The following is a 26,726-nucleotide window of genomic DNA, read 5'->3' as shown; positions in this document are numbered from 1 at the left end:
AGGGAGGGGCGTCTGGAGAGGTGTGGAGCAGAAGAGAGTCCCAGAGAGAAAGGAAGAGAGTGGGGCAGGGAGAAGACCCCCCATGGAAGCACACAGCAAGAATAAACCTGGAGCAGGGTCAGGGAACAGAAAACACAAATGCAGAAGGATGCGGATAAAACCAAGCTGGTTCTTTAAAAATGTCAGTAACATTGATAAAGGCAGAGCCGGGCAGATCAAGAGAGAGAGGACACACACATGACCGATACCAAGAATGAGAGAACCAACAGCATTCAGATTCTGCAGATGTTAGCGGAGTAAGAGACCATCCCACACAACTCCCTGCCAATAGTGTCAACAGCCCAGATAACACGGACAAGGAAAGGACACAGGCTCCCAAGGTGCACTCAGGAAGAAGGAGACACCCTGACAACCCCTGTATTTATTAGAGAAGCTGAGCTGAGTTCAAAACCTTCTCACAAAGACAACTCAAGGCCCAGATAGCACCGCTAGTAAATTCCATCAAACGTTTAAGGAAAAAGTAACACCAGTTCTAGACAAGCGCTTTCACAAAGTTAATTCCAGGCCTAAATGGCACTACTAGTAAATTCTACCAAACATTGAAGAACAAAACAGTACCAAAACCAAAAAGAGATCTTACAAGGAAAAAAAAACGATAAATGAACACCTTCCATTAACATAGATGCAAAATTTCTAAACGAATTTATTAGCAAACAAAATCCAACCAGTAGGGCGGCACCTGTGGCTGAAAGGAGTAGGGCTCCAGCCCCATATGCCAGAGGTTGTGGGTTCAAACCCAGCCCCGGCCAAAAAAAACTGAAAAAAAAAAAAAAAAATCCAACCAATATAAAAGGGATATTTTATGATCAAATGGGATTTGCCCCAGGAATGCAAGATTGGTTTAATGTCTGAAAATCAATAAATATAATTCATAATACTAACAAAATAAAAATGAAAAACGGTATGATTAGTTACCTCAACAGGCAAAGAAAAAGTACTGTCAGTCCAAGGTAGATCTTCAGACTACACCTCGCAGAGCACTTCTCCCCGGGCTGACGCCTGGCCCAGGGGCAGCAGGAAGGGGCAATGGGTCATTTCCCTCTGCCTGGCTTCTGCAGGGCTAGGCTTGAGGGCCTTGAAACCGAGGGTGTCTGGGGCACCTAGAGCTGCTGTCACCTGACATCCTATGTCCTGTTCCTTGACAGGTGTCCAAATGGGGCTCTTGGGGTGGCGGCCGGGGAGAATATTTATTGGGTTCCTCTGAGAACCTCTTCAGGGCCCTCCACACTGAACCGTTTTGATGCAGGAGACACATCCATCTGCTGACTCTTGCTCCAAACAGTACAATGAACCATACAGTACTTTTTCCAAGAGAAGCTAATAGATAGCACACCCGGGACCGGTGGGCAGTAAGAGCTAATGGCAAAGTCCCCAAGAAACAGGGTGGAACTGGACTTTGGGTCAGCCAGCCCCGAGCACTGCAGCCCAGACAGAGTTAGATGAATTTCATTCTCTGGGCTTTTCTGAAAGGCAGGGAATCGTGTGAACCACTTTACAAAAATTTATATTACAAAGTTTAATCTCAAACATTCTTTATGGCAGACACATTAGTAGCTGCAATGATCTACAATTCATCGTCACATGAAGTGCGTGCAGCCTGAATTAGTGATGGTGCCGTCGTTGTCAGCCCAGGACGGGTCCACTGAGAGCAGAATCAGAACACACAGTCTTCACGGGAGTGGGGGGTGGGGAGCAACACTTGGATCTCATCTGTTTCTAGACGCATATGGAACTGGAAGGGCCTTCTAAATTCTGCCTAAGTCTGCACAGTCTAAGACCGCAAACCAGAACTCTAAACACCACACGAGAAGTCCCTTACTGGAAATGAGACCAAGAACACTTTTCTCATTAAAACCAATGTGACACAGTCATTGAAAGCGGAGATCCCGAGAGGATCCGTTTCTAATCTAATTTTCCTTGTCCTTCCATTTAATGAAATGTAATTTTAAATTTATTATATTGAAGTATTTTAAAAGTCATTTCTATGGCTATAGGAAGGACATAGTATGGTATTCTAATTAATTGTAAGTAAATTTGTACGCTCAATCAAGGTCTCTTGGGCACCTTCTTCAATTTTCCCACTAACATATTTTCACCAAAACAGAAATTCTGTGAAAGAACAATTTATAGATGCCAGGTACTTCACCTTGTGGTACTGCATTACAAAATAAGGCTAAATAACTTAGCAAAACAAACACTGAATCTGAGGACTTGGCAAAAACCTATACTGTGCTAGATTTAGTTTAGGATGGTCACAAGTTGCCTTGGGCTGCAGGTTCCCCACCAAGTACTGAGGCACGTGACTCCGCTGGCCCCAGCACCTGCGGTCCAAACGGCTCCTCACCTGCAAAGCTCTTCTCGGCCTGCCCTAAACAGAGGTGGTGGAGCAGGGGGAGGAGGCCGCCCCCCTGTGCTGTCCTCCTGCCATCCAGCCCCCAGCCTCAGGAGCTGGAAGAGAAATCTTTCCAAATATATGACCTCTTTCTACTCTTTCAAAAAAAATTTTAAAAGAATATGAGTTGACAGATTCTACTTCTGGAAATACATATTTCTACACGTGTGCGCATGTGTGTGTTTGTGTAAGTATATTTGCTGCCTGTGCATAGAAAAACAAGCTGGAATTGGAACCAACATAGCACAGGGTGGTGATGTTCAGGGGGCAGGACTGGGAATGACTTTCACGCTCCCCATTGAGCTTTTCTGCACAGCAGTTTCAGCCCCTTTCTCAATGAGAGCTGCTTTTACACTCAGATGTGTAAAATGTACAAAGTGGACATTCCAAAAGAAATATCTGGGGCAACCACAGCCCCATCATGTGCGCCCAGCAACCTGCCGCTGCCCTGGGAGGACCAAGGCGGCTGCGTGGGCGTGTGATCCGACGTGCTTGTGCAGCCCTGGGCACATCACTTCCTCCCCCAGCATGGAGGTCTCCTCAGCTAGAAAACAAGAAGTTTGAACAAGACAATCTGAAGGTTTCCTCCCTGCACTAAAATAGTACCTTTTAATCATATTTTATTTAAATAACTGAAATGTTCAAAGGATAAAAACAGATTTAATCTCTGACAGATACTCTCATGGGTCATTTCCAGAGTGGCAGCTAATTTCGCGCCCAACCCCACATGGAGAGGGGTGAGCAGGTGCCTGGGTCCAGAATAATCATATGCCATTGACATTCCCTTTATTAAGGTGGCCCTGAAATTCAATGGCCACCAGAATTGCTTTCTAGTTGGAAATTTGCCCTCCTGCCCTTGGAAAGTTATAACCTAAAGTGGGTAATGTAATAAATTTGACTTAATTTCACTGCCCTGCAGTGCAGACTCTGAAAGAAGCAGCTAAATTCGTCTGTGGGCAGGTGCTTAAGAACAACACTAGAGCCACCAGAACGTCCTTCCCTGGAATACAAGATGGGAGGCGGGGACACCGAGGAGCCCAGCCTCTCTAAGACACCAGAAGAAGGGAAAAGACATTGACCTAGTGCTGGAACATGGCCCATATTTCACCATTTAATCCTCACAACAATCCCTAAGGGAACACTTATCACCTCCACTTTATAGAGGGGGACGTGTAAGGATGGCAAGATTACAACTTGGAGAAGTGTGTTCCCTTGAAATATCTCACCTGTGCAATGCTCTCCAAAATAAGTCCCTTTGTTAAAAAAAAAAAAAAAAAGTAAAGATCATGATAATATTCTAAGTATCAGGCTATCTTGCTTAAAACCTTGTGCTTTTCCTTGCTTACAAAAAAGGTATGCCTCTTTTAACAAAATAAGTGGTTATTTTTACTAAGAATCAAGTGATGTCAATGGAACGAGACCTTGTAAATGAGACCTTGCTATAGACCTTGTAAATGTCTATCAGGTATAAAAATGTTGAGAACATAGGGCAAATTTTTAAATTTAGCATTATAATTACATCAATATCATATAACTTTAAGTAACTTTCCCTAATACCAATCTTTCCAAATCCCCCAAAACCAAAGTGAAAAATGTTAATAAGTAATTGCACAGAGCACATCAAAGATGGCATCTCCCTACACATGGCCTCAGAATATTTACTGACTTCTGTCACTTGGGTACTTAAGTGTATTTATTGACAAGTATGACAAACTCACACAACAGATTCTAACCTCAAGAGCAACATGTCTTGGCTGGACACTACCGCTCGAGCCTATAATCCTAGCACTCTGGGAGGCCGCGGCGGGTAGATCGTTTGAGCTCAGGAGTTCAAGACCAGTCTGAACAAGAGCAAGACCCTGTCTCTACTAAAAATAGAAAAACTAGCCAAGCACGGTGGGCACCTATAGTCCCAGCTACTTGGGAGGCTGAGGCAAGAGGATCTCTTGAGCCCAGGAATTTGAGATTACTGTGAGCTATAATGATGCCACAGCACTCTACCCAGGGCAATAAAGCGAGAATCTGTCTCAAAAAAAAAAAAAATAATTCTTTTTTAAAAGAGCAACATGTCTTTATAGGTATTCCCTACCAAGAATGAGAGCGCCAACAGCATTCAGATTCTGCAGATGTTAGCAGAGTAAGAGACCATCCCACACAACTCCCTGCCAATAGTGTCAACAGCCCAGATAACACAGACAAGTAAAGGACACAGGCTCCTAAGGTGCACTCAGGAAGAAGCAAACACCCTGATAACCCCTGGATTTATTAGAGAAGCTGAGCTGAGTTCAAAGCAATATTTCTGAGAAACTTCCATTACTCAATAATGACATTGAAATTTTTACCAATTCACCCAATGTATCTTATCATTAAAAGTTAGATGCAAACACTTACTTCCTTCAACTTTCTCATCTTTGTAGGTTTTCGGGGAACTATGTGAATATAACTGCAAAAAAAGAAAGAAAAAACACAATTAGAAGGTAAATATTTAGATAGTTTGAGCTGCTTTAGAGATGAGTCTTTTCCAACATTAAAATATGCAACCCCACAGCCATTTGGACCTAGGATCAGAAGCCTTCTCAGTGCCGGAAAGCACATCAGTACACCACAGCCAGGCCACTGGAGAGGAATTTCCAGACCGGGCACCCTCAGCAGTGCCAGTAGCAGCTGTGCCTTAAATAACATCACTTTCCTTGTGTAATTTTACTAAAAAAGAAACCCCAGAAATCACCGAAAACTACAGAACAATGCATAAAAAGATCCTACAAAAACACACACGATTATTGCTTCAATGTTGCACTCCCAAGAACACACAAATAGAGCAGAACAGGGAGATCCAGGGACCTGGTGGGCTCAGAGCACCCCACAAGTGGCCAGGGAACCCATATCTGCAGCAGAGACTGGACAGTCACGTTCAGCCTCCCTCCTGGCTCCTTCCAGATAACAAAGGAGAGAAAAAAAAGAATTGGACAAAATTAAAAAGAAAAGGCTGAAGTCACTCATGAGAATCAGTACCAAGAGTTTCATTTAATTCTCACAAAGATACTATGGAATAGATGTCAAACCACCTCACTTTATTGAGGAGGAAACTGAGTCTTGAGTTATATAATTTGCTAAATGTTGCTCAGGTAGAAACAGCCAGGATTCAATCCCGACGAGTGAGGCCTCTGCTTTGAGGCTAGCATCTCCCCCCACCCCCACGCTTTCTCCTTTTCCTGTGACCCACTAGTTTCTAGGGCACAAACAGGTGGCCAGAGAGATCAAGCTAGTTTGATTTAAGTAGCGTTTCCTTTTTTTTTTTTTTGAGATACAGTCTTACTCTGTTGCCCTGGCTGAAGTGCTATAGTGATAGCCTAGCTCATAGCAACCTCAAACTCTTTTGAGGTTGAGGCTTGAGCAACTTCAAGCCATCCTTTTGCCTCAGCTTCCTGAGTAGCTGGGACTACAGGTGCCCACCACTATGCCCGACTAATTTTTTCTACTTTTAGTAGAGACAGGGGTCTCATTCTTGCTCAAGCTGGTTTCAACTCCTGAGCTCAAGCAATCCACCTGCCTCAGCCTCCATATGTAAGGCGGGCGTGAGTCACAACGTCCAGCCTTAAAACTTTCCCATTAATGTCTCACAACAAGCTCTTAAGGCAGATAGGACGGCATTCCTATTATGATTCAAACTCTCTGGGGTCCCTCCCTGAAACACACATGTCACACATATACAACATCCTGATTTAAACTGTGCTGTGGATAAAGTAATGTTAATTCTAGGCTTTATAGGACATTCTTTTTTTTTTAAGTTAGCATATAATAGGGAAAAGATCATGCTCTTCATCTCAAATTAGCTTATTCTTGAAAATACAGGAAAAGTTTGAATAATGGTTGGATACTATTTAGATGGTTGTTTGTTTTCTCACAGCCATTAGTAAGAGGGGAGGCCCGGGCTTGTTACTACATCAAATGGTTTCACATCAAAGCTTGTTTGCTGGTGACACTGTTAGAATATTACCTTCTGGTGAAAATTAATTTTAACTGTTCAATGGCTTAGTAATCACAGAGTATAAATGCCTGACAAGTGCTAGTTTACTGACACCACGGAAAATCCAACCAAAACATTTTTTAGAACTAGTCTGGATCCTGATTTCATACTTCATTGACCTAAAAAGTAGTGAAGAAAATGAAACTTAAGTTCCTCTCTGTGTTGAACTTCACATGCAAGTATTACCTATCTGGTTTGTAGCCATGAAAGCACAAGGCTAGACCACAGGCCTTCCACCCGGCCCCCTGCTCAGTCACTCGTGTTTCCTTTCTCCTGGAGAAGAATACTAAACATTTAAAGCACTTCAGAGTTCTTCCGAGTCCTTTCCATGTGTTCAAAACATTTTTAGTAAACCGTGAGACTCTCTCTGTAACATGGGAGGTGTACAGTGTCCACTGGAAAGGCCCAGACCCTCAAGCAAGGGGCCAGGCCACACCCTGTACGTTCACCTTCATCTGGCAGGCACTTTGCTGGTGCCCTTCCTCACCCAGTAACATGTAAACACAGGCTGGTTTTACAAGGAAATGTCTTGGGATAAAAATTAAATATTTTTCATCATACATGTATTACAAAGGACCTTAAAGTCAATTTTTGTAGAAACATACTCTTTTGCTTATTGTAAAACAACACTGAATCCTGGATTCTGGTAGGAAATCAGAAGTGGTAGATATTCATACCACTTGACTAACCCTGAAAAGATAATCACAATATCACGTTTCTAGAAAGGATTATATTTTCGTCTGTGATTCTCACACCTAATGGGATTTTTCATAGTAATAAATTTCGATCTAAAATGTCATGACATTAATGCAGGCTCTACCTCTTTGCAGCTGTGATGCCTGAGATTTGTGATTTTTCATCAGAAACAACAGGATGCTAAATTTGCACTTTTCAAGTGCCATTAAGAATTTGGAACCACAAACCAGCCTCACACTAATTGCAAAAAGCAAAAAAAATTAAAAACTCAAACTGCTCATTTAATTCACAATATCCTTGAATTGGAAGCATTCCTGATGTTTGGAATAAGAAAATAAAACCCCTTCTGGAGAATCTCACTTTTATCTCAGCCCTTGAAGAATTTCCCACATGAAAATACACCGGGAGCAAACCGGGTTTAACAGAATGCTTTCCAGACAGGCTTCCACACCGGGAGGCCAGACACAAACCAGGGAGGGACGACATTTTTGTGAAAGGCAAGCTTGGAAATGCGTAAAGGACCAGGACGCTGCAAACACACCGTTTGGAGAAGCCTGCCCACACTCTATTCTAAACTGGAACTGCGCACCCGGGCCCCTACCCTCCTAGTCTAATGCTCTCTGCAACCCGGTGGTTTGGGGCCGAGGTCTGCGGGGTTTGCTCCCGCCGGGCACACACCTGCTGCGCAGCGAGTCCTCCCCGCCGCGTGGGGGCGCCGCAGGAAAGGGGCCGGAGAAGGCGGCGCATCGCCCTTGCTCGGGACAGAGACGCCCTCCCCTCCCCCCGACCCCGGACTCACTCGAGCTTCTTGAAGCGCTCGCGGCCGGCGGCCACATACTTGCCGCCCGCCTGCAGCGCGTCCAGCTGCAGCACCTGGCGGCCGCGCATCGGCGTGTACAGACGCCGCACCCCGAACGGCGCCTCCACCTGCTCCGTCAGCTGCTCCAGCAGCGCCTCGAAGGTGGCCACGCGGCGCCGCGACAGCACGAACTTCCTGCCCACGAAGAACTGGTCCCCGTTGCGGTACACCACGATGGTCTTGGCAGGCGTGGTGTCCACCAGCGTGTAGGGCCCGCGGGTGCCCATGGCCGCGCCCGCAGCAGGGCCGTCCCCTCTCGGTACCGCGCTCCAGGCACTCGCCCCGGGCACGGCCGCGCGGACGCCCCTCCTGCCGCTGCCGCCGCAGCGCGAGTCAGGTCGGTGAGTGTTGACGCCACCGGTGATTGTGACCGTGGCCAGCCCGGGAGCGGGGTGGGAGAGGCAGGCGTGAAGGGGGCACCCCCGCTGCCCGCTGCCCTCCTCTGCAGGAGAGGGGGACGCGCCTGGCGGTCAAAATTGGGGCGGGGCCTGGAAGCTGCTTTACTGAACTTTCTGAGCCTCGGTTTCTTTCATCTGATCAGTAGGCACCACTGACCACTGCAGCCTGATGTCCGCTGGCCGCAGGGGCAGGGACAGGTCACCCGATCCGGAAGGTCTGGGATTCCCGGTTAAGGTCTCATCCCTGAGTAAAGAAGCTGACTCTCTCACACTGCTTCATGAGCTCCTCAGACTGTTGGCTTAATACCCAACCTACCAACTGTGCAAAAGGCACTGATTTATTTCTAAGTCATGAAGTTTTGCAGATTGTCTTGCACGTAAACCACTTTAGCTTGTATTTTGTCATCGGTGGGCAATGACTGTCACCTCTGCACTGCACCCTAAACTTTCTTGTGAAAGTGTCCCAATGGTAACAGACTTGGAGGGTGCCCAACTATACTGGTGTGTCTTTGGGGCCTGTCCTCAAATTCAGCTTTCAGTAAACCTTTAACAGGTTATTTCTAACTCAACAGCCTTAATGTCAGTAGACAAGCCCTCACTCTTCTAAGACTCTTGGCTCAGGGCTGGTGACTTAGGTATTTTGCACCACAAGAGGATTCTGTGAGAAACAGTTCCTGCAGCAGAGGGCCACCAAATCTCAGAAGAGTGACGTTCAAAATGCACCCTCCCCAGGGGAGAGGGGTGCCTCTGGGATGGCTGCTCCCTATTTGGGGATAAAGATGAGACAACAAATGCTTCTAGATATCCAATTTCCCAATGGTTTTGATGGGCTTAAAGAATCTTCCAAAGATAATGGGCTACATATTACCTGCTGGATCTACAGGTGCAGGATATTTACACTGGGTTATTAAGTATAAAATGTCAGTCTCCTTAAGTACTAAAGTTTGACAGCTGATATCTCTGACATTTCACTTTGACACTTATTGTTTTATTTTTATTTTGAAGATACATCATTCTTTGGAAGGCACGCTTTGGCTTGTAATTATCTTTCAAATTTTTTTAGAGCAAATTTGTGAAACCATGGATAAGTAAAAAATTCATGTTATTTTCAAATATGAGTTCTGTCATGAAAGCAGTGAGGTACAGCTTGACACACCAACAAAGTGTTTGGGAAGTTTGTGGCTAATGAACACATAGTATGGGGGTGGTTTGAGAAGTTCCATTAGGGTGATTTTAATCTTGAAAATGAGCCACGTGTATGACCTTGGACCAAGGTGGAAAATGATGAGCTGAACACTATGGTTGAAGCCAATCTATCCCAACCTACATGCAGATTAGCAGCAAGGTTTGACGTTACTATTCCAATAGAACTGGACCATTTGAAACAAATTGGTGAGGTAAAGAAGCTAGATAGATGCCTTACACATTAAGCAAGTGTCAAAACAAAAATCATCTCAAGCTCTCCTTTCTTTGCTGTCATCACAAAGGTGAACCATTTCTATACCATATTGTTACACAAGCGTTGGCACAATGATTGGATAAAGATGAAGTGCTGAGATGCAGTCAAAAATAGAATATTCACCTAAAAAAGCTTATGGTGTCTGTTTGGTGGTCCAGCACTGGTATTACGCACTACAGCTCCACAAAACCCTGTCAATCAATTACAGCAGACGTCTCCTACACCAGCTGGATGAAATGATGAGGATACTTGTGATTAAGCAGCCAAGATTGATCAGTAGAGACAAGCCAGGCCTTTTGTAAGACAGTGCTAAGCCCCATGGTCACAAGCAAGACTGCTCAAACCACAGAGGCTGGACTTGGAAACTGTCATCCACTATCTTCATCAGACCTTGCACCACCTGACCACCACTCCTTCCAGGCTTTAGACCACCCCTTGTGATGAAAAATACTCACTTCTCAATAAGCTATGGAAAACATCTTTTGCAATTTCATCACCACTGGTTGTCCTGGCTTCTTTGCTGCTGGAGCACATGGACTGCCCTTAAGATGGCAAAACTGTGTGATAATTAAATGAAATTGAAAACAAAAGAATCATTCAGAAGATCAAAAAAACAAAAAGTTGGTTTTTTGAAAAGATTAACAAAATGGATAAACTTTGACCAACCTAACCAGAAATAGAAAAGTAAAATCTCTAATATCGTCTATCAGAAACAATAAAGGGGAAATAACAACAGACACTTCAGAAATTCAAAAAAATCTTCAACAATTACTGCAAAAATCTCTATTCCCAGAAATATGAAAATCTGAAGGAAATGGACCAATCCCTGGAAGCATGCCACCTTCTTAGACTCAACCAGAAAGAATTAGAAATCTTGAATAGACCTATATTGCACTGAAATAGCATCAACAATACAAAATCTCCCTAAAAAGAAAAGTCCAGGACCAGATGGCTTCACATCCAAATTCTATCAAACCTTTCAAGAGGAACTAGTACCTGTATTATACAATGTTTTCCAAAGCATACAAAAAGATGGAATACTTCCCAACACATTCTATGAAGCAAACATCACTCTGATACCTAAACCAGGAAAGGATCCAACAAAGAAAGAAAATTATAGACCAATATCATTAATAAATATCAATGCAAAAATATTTAATAAGATCTTAGCAAACAGAATTCAACAACACATCAAAAAAATTACACACTACTATCAAGTTGTTTTTATTCCAGGGATACAGGGTTGGTTCAACATATGCAAATCTATAAATGTAATACATCACACTAATAAAATAAAAAAGGCCATATGATTCAGTTGATGCAGAAAAAGCCTTTGATAATATACAGCATCCTTTCATGATCAAAATTCTTAAGAAAATAGGCATAGAAGGGACATTTCTTAAACTGATAGAAGCCATCTACAGCAAATCCACAGCCAATATCATATTGAATGGTGTAAAATTGAAAACATTTCCACTCACATCAGGAATGAGGCAATGATGCCCACTGTCTCCACTGCTATTCAACATAGTAATGGAAGTCTTAGCCATCGCAGTCAGGCAAGAGAAGGTGATCAAAGGTATCCAAATAGGGTCAGAGGAGATCAAACTCTTACTCTGCGCTGATGATACGAGCCTACATCTGGAAAATCCCAGGGATTCAACTTCAAAACTCTTAGAAGTGATCAAGGAATACAGCAGTGTTTCAGGATAAAAAATCAATACTTACAAGTCAGTAGCTTTTATATATGCCAACAATAGTCAAGCTGAAAAAACAATCAAGGACTCTATTCCTTTTATAATAGTGCCAAAGAAAATGAAATAGCTGGGAATTTGCCAAACAAAGGACATGAAAGATCGCTATAAAGAGAACTATGAAACTCTGAGAAAAGAAATAGCTGACAATATTAACAAATGGAAAAACATGCTCATGGCTGGGAAGAATCAACATTGTTAAAATGTCCGTACTACCCAAAGCAATCTACAGATTTAATGCAATCCCTATTAAAGCACCATTGTCATACTTTAAAGAACTTGAAAAAATAGTACTCCATTTTATATGGAATCAGAAAAAAACCTCGAATAACAAATACATTACTCAGAAATAAGAACAAATCAGGAGGTGTCACATTACCAGACTTCAGGCTATACTATAAATCTATAGTGATCAAAACAGCATGGTACTGGGCGGCGCCTGTGGCTCAGCGGGTAGGGCGCCGGTCCCATATGCCGGAGGTGGCGGGTTCAAACCCAGCCCCGGCCAAAAAAAAAAGAAAAAAAAAACAGCATGGTACTGGCACAAAAACAGAGTGGTAGATTTATGGAACAGAATAGAGAACCAAGAGGTGAACCCAGCTACTTATCATCATTTGATCTTTGACAGGCCTATCAAAAATATTCAGTGGGGGAAAGACACCCTATTTAACAAATGGTGCTGGGTGAACTGGCTGGCAACCTGTAGAAGATTGAAACTGGACCCCCACCTTTCACCATTATAAAAATTGATTCTCACTGGATGAAAGATTTAAACATAAGACATGAAACTATAAAAATAGTAGAAGAGAGTGCAGGGAAAACACTTGAAGAAATTGGCCTGGGAGAATATCTTATGAGAAGGACCCCCCCAGGCAATTGAAGCAACACCAAAAATACATTACTGGGATCTGATCAAACTAAAAGGCTTTTGCACAGCCAAGAGGACAGTAAGTAAAGCAAACAGACAACCTTTAGAATGGGAGATTTTTGCAGGTTATGCTTTCCGACAGAGGTCTGATAACTAGAATCCACAGAGAACTCAAACTAATCAATAAGAAAAGAATAAATAACCCCATTTCTATGTGGGCAAGAGACTTGAACAGAAAATTATGATGAAGACAGGTGCATGGCCTACAAACATGAAAAAATGCTCATCATCCTTAATCATTAGAGAAATGCAAATCAAAACCACTTTGAGAAATCATCTAACTCCAGTAAGATTAGCTCACATCACAAAATCCCAAGACTAGAGATGTTGGCATGGATGTGGAGAAAAGGGAACGCTTCTACACTGCTGGTGGGAAAGCAAGCTAATATGACCTTTTTTGGAAAGTAGTTTGGAGAACACTCAGGAACTAAAAGTAGACCTACCGTTTGATCCTGCAATTCCTCTACTAGGTATATACCCAGATGATCAAAAATTATTTTACAACAAAGACATTTGTGCCAGAATGTTTATTGCAGCCCAATTCATAATAGCCAAGACATGGAAATAGCCCAAGTGCCCATCGACCCATGAATAGATTAACAAATTGTGGTATATGTACACCATGGAATACTATGCAGCCATAAAAAATATGGAGACTTCACATCTTTTATGTTTACCTGGATGGAGCTGGAACATATTCTTCTGAGTAAAGCATCTCAAGAATGGGAAAAAAGTATCCAGTGTACTCAATACTACTATGAAATCAGTATACAACCACCTACACACTCATATGAATGGCAAAACATAACTATAGTCCATAAAGTAGAAGGGAAGAGGAGAGGGGAGGGGAGGAGGGACTATGGGAGGAGGGAGGGTATTTGGGGAAACCTCACCTAATGTGCATGATGCAATGGTACATTTCAAAACTTAAGAAATGAGTATAATTGTGATGGATGTGTTACTTAGTTCAATGTACGCATTTCACATTGTATATCAAAGCAGTATCCTGAACCCTATAAATGCATCAATGTACAAAGTTATGATTTAATAAAAAATAATAATAAAACTGTGTGATAGTTTGACATGTACTTTGATTAATTGCACTGTTTCTTGTTTGAAATATATGTAAATATATATAATAAACTTTTGATTCTAACTTGGACCTAATATCAATATCCTGTAGTATCCTGTAGTGTCCAAAAAGTTAATTCCTTAGAGACCATCAGCCATTTGCTGCCAATTTTTGAACTACCAAGTGCTTCATAGCAACATTAAACACAGAGACCAATTTGTGAGAAGACCACTTTATTAAATCATCAGGAGGCATAGGTGTTCAAAACACTCGAAGACTGTGAACAAGCAGTCACTGCTGTGTAGCCAGCACCAGGTCCCTCACACGCATGGTTAGAGGTTTGCTCTGAAGCCCGCTTTCACCACAGTGGTCAAAGGTTTGCTCTGAAGCCCGCTTTCACTGCAAACTTCAGCGTGGGCTTCTCCCGGCTCCGCAGGAGACAGATGGAGCTGGGGAAGCCCTTCAGCCGGAGGCGGCTCACTCCCCCATCCGGGGCTATGGTAAGCCTGGCGTGAGTGATGACATCTTGGAGCTCTAGCGTCAGGCTGTCAAACAAGTGACTTTGGTTGGGGGAGAGCTGTAAAGAGGCAGATAACAGAGATGCTTGTCACAACAGGGTGTGTATACCAAGTGAGCCAACGTGCCCACACAGTGAAGAAGTTACTCGATGACCATAATCTGGCTTACTGTAAGAATCTACTAGTGGGGGCAGGATGCCCACATAATACCAACATAAATACTTGGTTCCCTGTGAGGTCTGGTATTTTTAATCATTAATAAAACAGACAAACCCATGAAATGTGAAAGGTCATCTCAGTCTCCCTGGAGGCCATTCTCATTTCCACATGGGAGCAGCCCTCACTTCCGCCCTCACCTGAAGTGAAACGTCCCTCCTCCCTAAAGAAGACACTTGGTGACTATCTCAGACTGTGCATCCCACACGTGGACACACCATTATAGCTTTAAATATGCTAGTTGTTCTTTCTAAAAAGTAAAGTATAAAGCAGAAACATTTTTCCATTTCTGTATGCTTAGCACATGACAATTTTTGGCTTAAACAGAACTTGACTGGCAATGTAGAAGTGGAGGGAAATAAAGCCTGTCTTCCTATTTAAGCACACGAATAAGATTTTTAAAGGCTCATTCATTCTACTGTTGAACTGCGCAGAAGGTTTGGCATTGCATCAGAATCCTTCCAAAGCGAATCTGAGTGAATAGTCCAGACCCAATGCCAGCTCCTGACACTAGTCCACTGGACCTTGGTGACTGGGAGCAGAGCTTTCCACTTATGGGCTGGAAGGTTCCACTTCCGCTTGATCATATCTTCTTCCTCTTGAGTTGTCAGGACACACCCATCCACTTTACAATTGTCTGGAAAATTGCCTGGGGGAACAAAGGAAAGAGGGGCTGTCTTCATGGCCTTTACGCCCAGTATAATTCGGCATATAGGACATTAGGGTTTTTAAATAGCATCAAAACCCCAGCAAAGAATAAGACATTGTTCTGTCTGAACAAAAGGAAAGGTACAAAGCCTGGGAGACAAGGAACCAACCAGTCTGCAACGGCTGGATTGCCTCATGAAATAGAGGAGTGAGTGTGTTTCAGAAGAATTTGGAACTGCCTGCCATCTGTGAATGGCCTGGCACATTCAAGTCTGAATGTATAGCATTCTTAACTTTGAAAGTTGAATGTATTTGATCAGCTTCCTAAATTGCAGATTTAATTACTTGCAAACTGTGATATGGCTCTTCTGAAATTATTATGAAGCTGGAAAAATATTTTCCTTATGGCATCTTATTCTGCAGTGTGACAGTACAAAGAGAAGAAATACTGAGCCAGCCGCTTCTAAGCACAAACACGCCGCACTGCAGGACCTCTGCGTGGTCTCCACGGGAGAGGGCACCTTCCCAGCTCTCTCCTGTCCTGGGAATTTCATGGGAATCATGTGCTCAGTGGATTTGAGGAGCATGGAGGAAAGACCCCACACTCTCGGTCAGGAAAATTCCTGTAGGAGTTTTTCAGACTTTAAGACTGACAGAGGAAAGGGTTGTTAACCAACAACCCTGGCAAGAGGATGCTCAGTGCTTTCATTCTGCCTCTGTGGCCCTTCAAATAGTGGCCCCCAAGGTGGGAACCACAAAGGGGCACAGGAAGAAAAGTATCAGGGCAGCTGTTTCTATTTCTCTGACATATGGGCCTGCTAAGCTTCATATGTTTGATGCAATCTTTTACATATTTGACACAATCTATTACATACTGACATAATACAAGTGGAAGCCACATGCCCCCTCACTGTCCTGAATGTCATCAAGTTGTTCTGGAAGTGTCCTGAGGGGCTGACAGCCACATATTCCTGACCCTTAGCCACTGGGCTGCCCACCTGGGTGCATCTGCTAGCTGCCACCTGGTTTTAACTAAACTATCCCTCACCAAAATAAACAAGTGATTTTAAGCCATTCACACAGAGAACTGAGGATTAAAGATACTGTAGAATTGTAAGCATCATGAACAATGAAAAAATCCGAGAGCCGCCATTTCACCTGCAATTCACTCCTTGTCAGCCACGTGGAAAAATAAAAGCCACACCAGATCCAAAGTGCAGGCTTCCAAAAATAAGTGAAAATTACCAAGACCTATTGAAATATTTACTTTCCATCCACTACTATTCGTGATAAGCCTGCCTTTAAATGTGGACTGTGCCTTGATATAGTAGTTAATGATGAGTAAAGTCATAATAATCTTCAAAACATTGAAAACTCACTCATCCAAAATGTGCTATCACATAAACTGTCAAAAAACAAACTGTCACCATTTATTCAGAGAGAGCTAAACAGTCATGAGTCCCCAGTCCAAAACTTTTCAAACGTCATCTAATAATTATTATAAAAGTTGGGTAACATCATTTGAACTTTCTGAAGATGATACACGCATATATTTCATGAGAAAGTAGATTTCAAATATCGGGCTGCCTGTCCAGATCATTTTTACTAATTCAAGTGCACAGTTTTAAACTGTGTAAGTCACGGCCTTGAAAGCCAAGCCTGGAGAAGAATCAGCGCCGGGAGTGCATCTGTGTGAGACCCCTTCTCATAGGAAGACTCACCAGCCCTGTTCTACTCACAGGCTCCTCCCAGATAAGATTCATGGCCTCTGTAGTAAGAAGCCTTGTAGCCTAATGAAATCTAGTATGCTTTTTGAAGTCATCCATTTCAGTTCTGAATTTTATAAAAGGGGTGTTGGTGTTCAAAGAGTTCGGCTGTCATGGGTCCCACTCCCTGAGGACTAGGGTGTCTTCAGAATCAGCACACCTCTTAGAAGGCTCTTCCTTAGGGCTCTGCATCTACCTTTAAAATAGCTGGTATCAATTTCGATTTGAGTTATCACTCCAGGGTGTGCCAGTCGGAAAACTGCCCATTCACAGCCTGGAACCAGCAGAGTGCCATTCTCATCATTCTGGAAGTCAAAAACAAAAAAGTAAACTAACTTGGAATCAATCAAGAAACCAATCCTGAAAACCAACAGGTGAGAAAGGCTGGTGTGTTGCACTTCATCACTTTTTCCTGTGGCCTGCTGTGCACATTATTTTGTTCGTAACTGCCTCTTTGCTATCATTCCTTAAGTACCCCAAGCCAACACGATTTTACTGGGTACTAGGTATGTTTTTATAAATTTCTGATTTTCTGTGTCAGTTACAGCTCCCTGCAGATACTATATACAAAAATATCTTTAATACAGCCCATAAATCCTCTAATCCTGCAGCCCCAATCCCCAGGCTGTGGACCAGTACTGGTCCATGGACTGTTAGGAACCAGGCCGCACAGCAGGTGACAGCAGGCAAACTGGCCCCAAAGCTTCATATGTATTACTGTCCCCATCACTGCATCACTGCCTGAGTTCTGCCTCCTGTCACATCATCGACAGCATTAGGGTTTCCTAGGAGCACAAACCCTGCTGTAAAGTACGTGCCAGGGGTCTAGTTTATCCCTCCTTATAAGAACCTAAGTTTCCTCCCACCCCATGTATGGAAAAATTGTCTTCTATGTAACCAATCCTTGGTGCTAAAAGGCTAGCGACCCCTGCTCTAATCAGCTCTGACCTTTGAAAGTAGATATTTTCTTGGTCAAATCTATACCAATATGTAATATGCCTCTAAGCCTTCATTTGAGAAAGGAGAGTTTATTCATTCATATCTGAATGCCCTGGGTGACATGAAATCCCTCCCAAAAAGGAAGAAGGTATTTCTGGCCAAGTTTTCAGTGAGATTTCAAATTGAAAAATATTTTGTTTTGTTTTGCTTCTTTTTGGTTTTCTTATCTCTAATTAGTTATCGGCCAAATTAAACAACAGTGGACATCGCAGAAGCCTCTTCTCAGTGATAAGTTCACATAAATGGCCTTATCCTGGGATACACAGATATTGAAAATTGTTAAACTAGTGTTTTGTCCTCCAGATCTACCATAAATTTATTCACAACTTTTGTATCATTAAGTTGAAGATCTTTTTCTTTCTTCATTGAATAAACAGAGCAACAGTCCAAAGGGGCACTGGGCTAGCTGGCAACACCAGCACGGATGGCCTTCTGGGTCTTTGCCCTGATATCATAATGAAAACAACAGGAAATTTGGAACACGTGGAGAATAAATAATAAACACTTAGAATAATGCTTAAGAGGTTTCTAAAATAAGCAAAAATGTCCTTGATATAAAACAGGAAAAAACAAACTTTAGAAAAATACTTTTTAGAAAAACCTCATAGTTAATTTTTAACTTCTTACTTCTAATATTGGTGGCCTGTCCAGCCTTCTTGCAGTTTCCCAACCATCTGCTATAGACTTTGCCTTGTTGACGCCTATAGAAAATAACATTGTTTAATGGGAAATCACCTGTTATTTTAAATGTGAGAATAAATTCATTGGTGTAATTAAGTTACAGATCCCATGCACCTAAGCATTGCTACGTCAGGTATTTTCATTAATGCTTCAGTAAGTACACAAACAGCCAGAGGGTTAGTAAATTTTACTTTTACAGCAACTAAGTAGGACACAATTGTGAGGAAAACTTGCTAATGTTGGCTTATTTCATGTCATAAAGGCATCAAATCAGACATCTTGAATCATTCTGGCTGCACTGGGGTATTGAATGCTGGCATCCAGATGTCCTAAATAAGCCAGCTCCCACGTTGTCCTCTTACCTATCATATTGTTTGGGTGCCCAAAATGTGCATTACTAAATCCTACGCAGACACCCCCGAAGGCGATGGTTACTAGGTCAACAGGTTCTTTGGGGTCAGTTGCAGCCCAGTCATTTTGTCCAGTTCCATATACTCTAAGCCGTGCGATTCCACCATCTGAAAAGGAAGGTTTTCTCGGTCAGTTTGTAGTGTGGCTGTCTATGCTTCATGAACCACAGGCCCCTCTGGACTTCCCCAGTCTCATCTTGTGGGAGGCTTTCACCACACCGCCTGCTATTTCTCAACTACAACAAGCCTACTGCCCACAGGGCCTTCGCACTTGCTGGTACCTTGTACCAGAACAACTTTCTCAGCTCTCCAAAAGACTGCAAGTCATTTGTAAGTGTCACAGCCTCAGGAAAGCCTTCTCTGTCAGCCTCTGAAATCATCTCCTCCCCACCTCTGGCCCTGACCTGACTCTCCAGGTTAAGTTTTATTGTGTCTTTTTTATTAGTCGCTTTGTAGCTCTAATCACGGGCAAAAATTCTCTTTTTTTTCCATTAAGCCTTGCTGAAATCAGTCTCCTAAACCCAGAATATAAACCGTTGGAGGCTACAACAGCTCCCTGTCTTGTTCACCGTCCTCCCTGCCTAGAAAGGTCCTAGCACATAGTTATGAGTATTGAATGAAGAACTCCAAGAAGGTCAAAAGCATTTGAGAAATTTACTGTAGATACCTTTGGTGGAAAAAAAATGGTGTTGCTAACTCCCATACTCATACAAGAACCTTATGTTTTTATTTTTACAGCACCACATTGCTTAGCCATGCAATTGAGAATACCAAGGACAAGATTCACCATTTGTTTGAATATCACTTTCTAGAAGATGCAGCCAAGCATGTTTTAATATAAAAGGTCAAAGTCACTTAATCAGAGCATTTTACTAAAACTAATCCCTCTATGCTTTTACATGAAAAATTTTATGAAACTGAGCTGTCTGAAAATCCACTGGTAGAACAGTGGAAGTCTTATTGTTTACAACAAATCAAACCAGACTCCTTTGGCACAGATCCCTAGAAAATATTCTAGAGGAAGTAATTCAGCAGTGATGATTCTTCACAGAGTTAATATCTAGACTCACTTTTGATCAAAACGATCAAGGAATCCCCCAAATGCCTCTCTCTCCTCTGAGGACATGTCATTTAGACATCAGCCTGGGTTATTACAGCCTCCTTTCCTGGTATCCTGGATGCAGATGGGATTCACGTGGGGCAGTCACAGATGCCGTGGAGAGCAGGCAGGGCCCTGCTCACCTCCAGGCAGTCAGTGCCTACCAATTTGGAAAGAGCTTTATGTGCATGGGGGCCCTTACATCTAATCCAGAACACAGGCTCCAAAAAAAAATGTTTTCAGACCCTTCCTCCGCTCCTAAAGCTGGTACAAATTAGATTGAATGTATGAAGTTGCTGTTTTGGTAGATCAAAATATTGTCCAATGGAAATTTCTAAATGGCTCTACCTAAACGCTTTTGTTATATACACCACTACTTTTGCAGTTACTTCTCTATTTGTCTGCCTTCCCCTGGCTGTTCACTTCATAAGGGCAGGGACTCTGGATTCAACCTGACAGCAGTTACTGAGATTCTCCTGTGCTCCTTAGGCTGCACTGAGTGCTGGGTACACACAGATGACAACCCGGACACACAGCCAGGTCTTCATAACCTGTTGGCTCAGCCCTACACATCATCACACTCATCTCCAGCTCAAGGGGGTTCACATGCAGTGATGCTGAATTATCTCTTGCAAGCTCTGCCCATTCACAGGAGTGTGCAGTTTTTCAAACAGATGCAATGAGTGATCACCATCAGTAAACTCATGCTCAGATCTTCCCATGAGGGTATCTTACTTCAACACATGATAACCAAGAAACATGACATTTAAAATAAAATCCCAGGGAGTGAGAGCAAGATGGGAGCCGAGTAACAGCTTCCCTGCAACTGGGCACCGTTAGTCTGGGGAGCTAAGACTCCAGGCATCTTTGATAGGTGGGATCAGCCTATAATCATCCCTTTGAGGACACAGGGAGTCAGCAAGAGACTTCTGGACCCCAAGAGGAGGACAAAAACAGTGGTAAAATGGCAAGTGGTTGCGTGTGTTCAATTGACCTAATCCTGCCAACAGCTTTAAGTACAGTACTAGCGAGACTGCAAACCAGAAAGGCCTTACCTGTGAACTGTTTTGGTGTTTTTGGACTTGGCACTCAGTTGAACTGCCTTGGGGAGAGCTTGAGCAGGATTGTGGAGAACTTTGGGTGTTGTCTAGGGCCCCAGACTGAGTTGCTGAGCCGGACAGAGCTAATAGTGTTCGGCTGTAGGCCTCAGGGAGCCATTGTGAGATAACTGCCCCGGCAAGTTCCAACCTCAGGGTCACACAGCAAGGATCAGGCAGGAGCTAATAACCTAGTGACTGAGCAGCCTAAAGGTGGGGACTGAGCTGCTTTACAGCCTTAACCCTCAGGGGCAGAGTGAGACTGGTTTTGGCACACTGGGTAAGTGGATAGCCACTTCAGCAGTGATCCCAACGACAAGCACTTTTCTGGGAAAGTTTCTACTTAGCCAAGTTTAGAAGTTTAAAGTGCCTTTTAAGAGTGCTGAAGAGAGATTTAGAGTCTCCACCCTGTGGGGTTTAAGAAATCAGCGGAGGCCTCCAGTCATATCAGCATTGTGATTAACATCTCATACCCCAGAAGACCACTTGTTGCCCAGACAATATTCAACAAGATATATATAATGCTTTGGTTTTGGTTGTTTTGTTGTTGCTGTTTGTTTTTTTGTTTGTTTATTTTGTTGTTGTTTTGTTTTTTAATTTCCACCTTTTCCATACAGATTTATTTTCTTTTTTTTCTTTTCTTTTTTTCTTTTTCTTTCTTTTCTTTCCCCATTTTTCTAGTTTAAATACAATTTCCCATTGCTGCCTTTGTCGATAATTAGAACTTCATTTTTGCTAGTGTTTCTACCATTATTATTTGGTTTTTCACCCAATTTTATCCCATAAAGTTTTCTGTTTCTTTGTTTTGGTTTGATTTATATCATTTTTGTCTTTCCTCTCTACTTGCTGGAGGTGGGGTACTGTGTCCGATCAGGTTAGCAAATTACCACTGACATCAAGGGAACCACCAAACCAGGCACCCCCACAGGTTGGGGGTTTATTTAAGGTTGTGTCAAAGTACCCTACTTTACACCTATATTGCTCTGTCTCCCTCTTTCTGTGCCTCTCTTCTTTTTGTCAATATTCCCTTCTACCCGCCCCGTCTCCTTTCTCTATTTTCTTTTTTTTCTTTCTTTCTTTCTTTTATCCCTTCTTGCTCTTCAACTTTCTCATCCTTCTGGTCCTGTACCAAAAGGACTCATCGAAACCTTAGTCCACAGGCACGGGAACTTAAGAGCAAGATGAAGTGAAAGGAAAATTAGGGCAAGGAAACATAAAGGAAATCACTCATGAGGAAGAATCAGCAGAAAACTCCTGGCAACATGAAGAACCAGTCCAGAGCAAACCCTCCAAGGTACCATGAGATAGCTACTGCAGAGGATTCCACCTAAAAAGAAATGTTAGGAATGACAGAAAGGGAATTTAGAATACACATGATGAAAACAATGAAGGAAATGATGGAAACAATGAAGGAAACTACTGATAAAGTGGAAAATAACCCAAAGGAAATCCAAAAACAGAATCAAATAAGAAATGAACAATATGAAGAATATAAAAAGGATATAGCAGAGCTGAAGGAACTGAAGCAGCAATTAGAGAACTTAAAGATGCAATGGAAAGTATCAGCAACAGGTTAGACCATGCAGAAGAAAGAATTTCAGAGGTAGAGGACAAAGTTCTTGAGATAACTAAGCTAAAGAGGCAGAACAGAAGAGAGAGAACTCAGAACGTTAACTGTCAGAATTATGGGACTTTATGAAGCGTTCAAACATACATCTTATAGGAATCCCAGAAGGGGAAGAAGAATGCCCCAGAGGAATGGAAGCGATACTAGAGAGTATTATAAATGAAAATTTCCCAAATATCACCAAAGATTCTGACACACAGCTTTCAGAGGGGTATCAGACCCCAGGTCACCTCAACTCTAACCAAGCTTCTCCAAGACACATTGTGATGAACCTGTCCAAAGTCAAAACCAAAGAAAAGATTCTGGAAGCTGCCAGGAGTAAGCGCCAGTTGACCTACAGGGGCAAATCCATCAGAGTGACTGCAGACTTCGCTAATGAAACTTTCCAAGCAAGAAGAAAATGGTCATCTACCTTTAATCTACTTAAACAGAACAATTTCCAGCCCAGAATTCTGTAACCTGCTAAGCTAAGCTTTAAAATTGACAGAGAAAACAAATCATTTATGGATATACAAACCTTGAGGAAATTCGCCACAACAAGACCAGCTCTACAGGAAATACTTCAACCTCTTCTACACACTAACCATCACAATGGATCAGCAGCAAAGTAAGAACTCAGAAATTAAAGGACAGAACCTAAACTCCACACTGATGCAAAAAATAAAACTAAGCAATAGACTCACACAAAATAAGATGAATAGAATCCTACCACACTTATCAATTATCTCAGTAAATGTTAATGGCCTGAATTTCCCACTGAAGAGACATAGATTGGCTGACTGGATTAAAAAACATAAGCCATCCATTTGCTGTCTGCAAGAAACACACCATGCTTCAAAAGACAAATTAAAACTCTGAGTCAAGGGCTGGAAGACAATTTTTCAGGCAAATGGAATTCAGAAGAAAACAGGAGTTGCAAACTTATTTTCAGATACATGTGGATTTAAAGCAACTAAAGACAAAAAAGATGGTCACTTTATATTGGTCAAGGAAAAAATATAACAAGAAGACGTTTCAATTCTAAATATTTATGCACCCAATTTAAATGCTCCCAGATTCTTGAAACAGACCTTACTCAGTCAGAGCAATATGATATCCGATAATACCTTAATAACAGGGGACTTTAACACTCCACTTACAGAGCTGGACAGATCCTCTAAACAGAAATTAAACAAAGATATAAGAGATTTAAATGAGACCCTAGAACAACTGTGCTTGACAGACACATATAGAACACTCCATCCCAAAGATAAAGAATATACATTCTTCTCATCACCCCATGGAACATTCTCCAAAATTGATCATATCCTGGGACACAAAACAAATATCAACAGAATCATGAGAATTAAAATTTTACCTTGTATCTTCTCAGACCACAAGGCACTAAAGGTGGAACTCAACTCTAAGAAAAACGTTCGACCCACACAAAGGCATGGAAATAAAACAACTTTCTGTTGAATAACAGATGGTGCAGAAGAAGTAAAACGTAATCATTAACTTCCTTGAGCATAACAACAATTAAGACACAAGCTACCAAAACCTGTGGGATACTGCAAAAGCAATTTTGAGAGGAAAACTTACCGCTTTAGATGCCTACATTCGAAAAACAGAAAGAGAGCACATCAACAATCTCACGAGCCAACTTACGGAATTGGAAAAAGAAGAACAATCTAAGCCAAAATCCAGTAGAAGAAAAGAAATATCCAAAATCAAATCAGAGATCAATGAAATTGAAAACAAAAGAATCATTCAGAAAATTAATGAAACAAGGAGTTGGTTTTTTGAAAAAATAAATAAAATAGATAAACCATTGGCCAGACTAACTAGAAATAGAAAAGTAAAATCTCTAGTAACCTCAATCAGAAACAATAAAGGGGAAATAACAACTGATCCCACAGAGATACAAGAGATCATCTCTGAATACTACCAGAAACTCTATGCCCAGAAAGTTGAGAATGTGAAGGAAATGGATCAATATTTGGAATCACACCCTCTCCCTAGACGTAGCCAGGAAGAAATAGAGCTCCTGAACAGACCAATTTCAAGCACTGAGATTAAAGAAACAATAAAAAAGCTTCCCACCAAAAAATGCCCTGGTCCAGATGGCTTCACACCAGAATTCTATCAAACCTTCAAGGAAGAGCTTATTCCTGTACTGCAGAAATTATTCCAAAAAATTGAGGAGGAAGGAATCTTCCCCCAACATGTTCTATGAAGCAAACATTACCCTGATACCAAAACCAGGAAAAGACCCAACCAAAAAGAACTTCAGACCAATTTCACTCATGAATCTAGATGCAAAAATTCTCAACAAAATCCTAGCCAATAGATTACAGCTTATCATCAAAAAAGTCATTCATCATGATCAAGTAGGTTTCATCCCAGGGATGCAAGGCTGTTTTAACATGTGCAAGTCCATAAACATTATCCGCAGTATTAACAGAGGCAAAAATAAAGATCATATGATCCTCTCAATAGATGCAGAAAAAGCATTCGATAAAATCCAGCGTCCTTTTCAAATTAGAACACTGAAGAGTATAGGCATAGGTGGCACATTTCTAAAACTGATTGAAGCTATCTATGACAAACCCACAGCTAATATTTTACTAAATGGAGTAAAACTGAAAGCTTTTCCTCTTAGAACTGGAACCAGACAAGGTTGTCCTCTGTCACCTTTACTATTCAACATAGTGCTGGAAGCTCTAGCCAATACAATTAGTCAAGAAAAGGAAATATATGGAATCCAAATGTGAGCAGAGGAGGTTAAACTCTCCCTCTTTGCTGACGACATGATCCTATACTTAGAGAATCCCAAAGACTCAACCACAAGACTCCTAGAAGTCATCAAAAAATACAGTAATGTCTCAGGATATAAAATCAATGTCCACAAGTCCATAGCCGTTGTATATGCCAATAACAGTGAAGATGAGAAGCTAATTAAGGACACAACTCCCTTCACCATAGTTTCAAAGAAAATGAAATACCTAGGAATATACCTAACGAAGGAGGTGAAGGACCTCTATAAAGAAAATTATGAAATCCTCAGAAAGGAAATAGCAGAGGATATTAACAAATGGAAGAACACACCATGCTCATGGATGGGAAGAATCAACATTGTTAAAATGTCTATAATTCCCAAAGCAATCTACCTACTTAACGCCATTTCTATCAAAATACCAACATCGTACTTTCACGATTTGGAAAAAATGATTCTGCATTTTGTATGGAACCAGAAAAAAACCTGTATAGCTAAGGCAGTTCTTAGTAATAAAAATCAAGCTGGGGCATCAGCATACCAGATTTCAGGCTGTACTACAAAGCCATAGTGGTCAAGACAGCATGGTACTGCACAAAAATAGAGACATAGACATTTGGAATCGAATAGAAAACCAAGAAGTGAAACTAACATCTTACAACCACCTACACTTCAATAAACCAAACAAGAGCATACCTTGGGGGAAAGACTCCCTATTCAATAAATGGTGTTGGGAGAACTGGATATCTATATGTAAAAGACTGTAACTGGACCCACACCTTTCCCCACTCACAAAAATTGATTCAAGATGGATAAAGGACTTAAATTTAAGGCATGAAACAATAAAAATCTTCAAAGAAAGCATAGGAAAAACACTGGAAGATATTGGCCTGGGGAAAGACTTTATGAAGAAGACTGCCATGGCAATTGCAACAACAACAAAAATAAACAAAGAGGACTTAATTAAACTGAAAAGCTTCTGTACAACTAAGGAGACAACAACCAAATCAAAGACAGAACCTACACAATGGGAAAGGATATTTACATATTTTGAATCAGACAAAAGCTTGATAACTAGGATCTATAGAGAACTCAAATTAATCCACATGAAAAAAGCCAACAATCCCATATATCAATAGGCAAGAGACATGAATAGAACCTTCTCTAAAGAAGACAGACGAATGGCTAACAAACATATGAAAAATGTTCATCATCCCTATCTATTAGAGAAATGCAAAACAAAATCACCCTGAGATACCATCTAA

The 26,726-nt window shown here is 41.8% G+C and overlaps 2 protein-coding genes across 5 annotated transcripts in view; both read right to left on the bottom strand.

Annotated features, from left to right (window-relative positions):
* The window catches only part of DCDC2C (doublecortin domain containing 2C), a 73,937-nt gene extending 65,676 nt beyond the window's left edge, over positions 1–8,261 (bottom strand). Inside the window, exons 1-2 of the mRNA XM_053587800.1 lie at positions 7,975–8,261; positions 4,844–4,895 (exon numbers count right to left, since the gene is read on the bottom strand). Coding sequence (XP_053443775.1) covers positions 4,844–4,895; positions 7,975–8,261 — 339 coding nt within the window. The remainder of the gene's footprint in view (positions 1–4,843; positions 4,896–7,974) is intronic.
* A 5,611-nt stretch (positions 8,262–13,872) lies between these two features.
* Positions 13,873–26,726, bottom strand: part of ALLC (allantoicase) — a 29,201-nt gene continuing 16,347 nt past the window's right edge. For all 4 annotated transcript variants that reach the window (XM_053588551.1, XM_053588554.1, XM_053588552.1 and 1 more), the window contains 5 exons: positions 18,836–18,991; positions 18,420–18,493; positions 16,990–17,098; positions 14,904–15,028; positions 13,873–14,222 (listed from right to left, as the gene is read on the bottom strand). In XM_053588551.1, coding sequence (XP_053444526.1) covers positions 14,016–14,222; positions 14,904–15,028; positions 16,990–17,098; positions 18,420–18,493; positions 18,836–18,991 — 671 coding nt within the window. In that variant the 3' untranslated portion in view covers positions 13,873–14,015. The remainder of the gene's footprint in view (positions 14,223–14,903; positions 15,029–16,989; positions 17,099–18,419; positions 18,494–18,835; positions 18,992–26,726) is intronic.

Source organism: Nycticebus coucang, chromosome 4 (genome assembly GCF_027406575.1).
Source record: "Nycticebus coucang isolate mNycCou1 chromosome 4, mNycCou1.pri, whole genome shotgun sequence".
In the NCBI taxonomy this organism is placed as follows: Eukaryota; Metazoa; Chordata; class Mammalia; order Primates; family Lorisidae; genus Nycticebus; species Nycticebus coucang.
The sequence above is the reverse complement of the archived record's forward strand: the minus strand, read 5'-3'. Positions and strand labels throughout refer to the sequence as shown.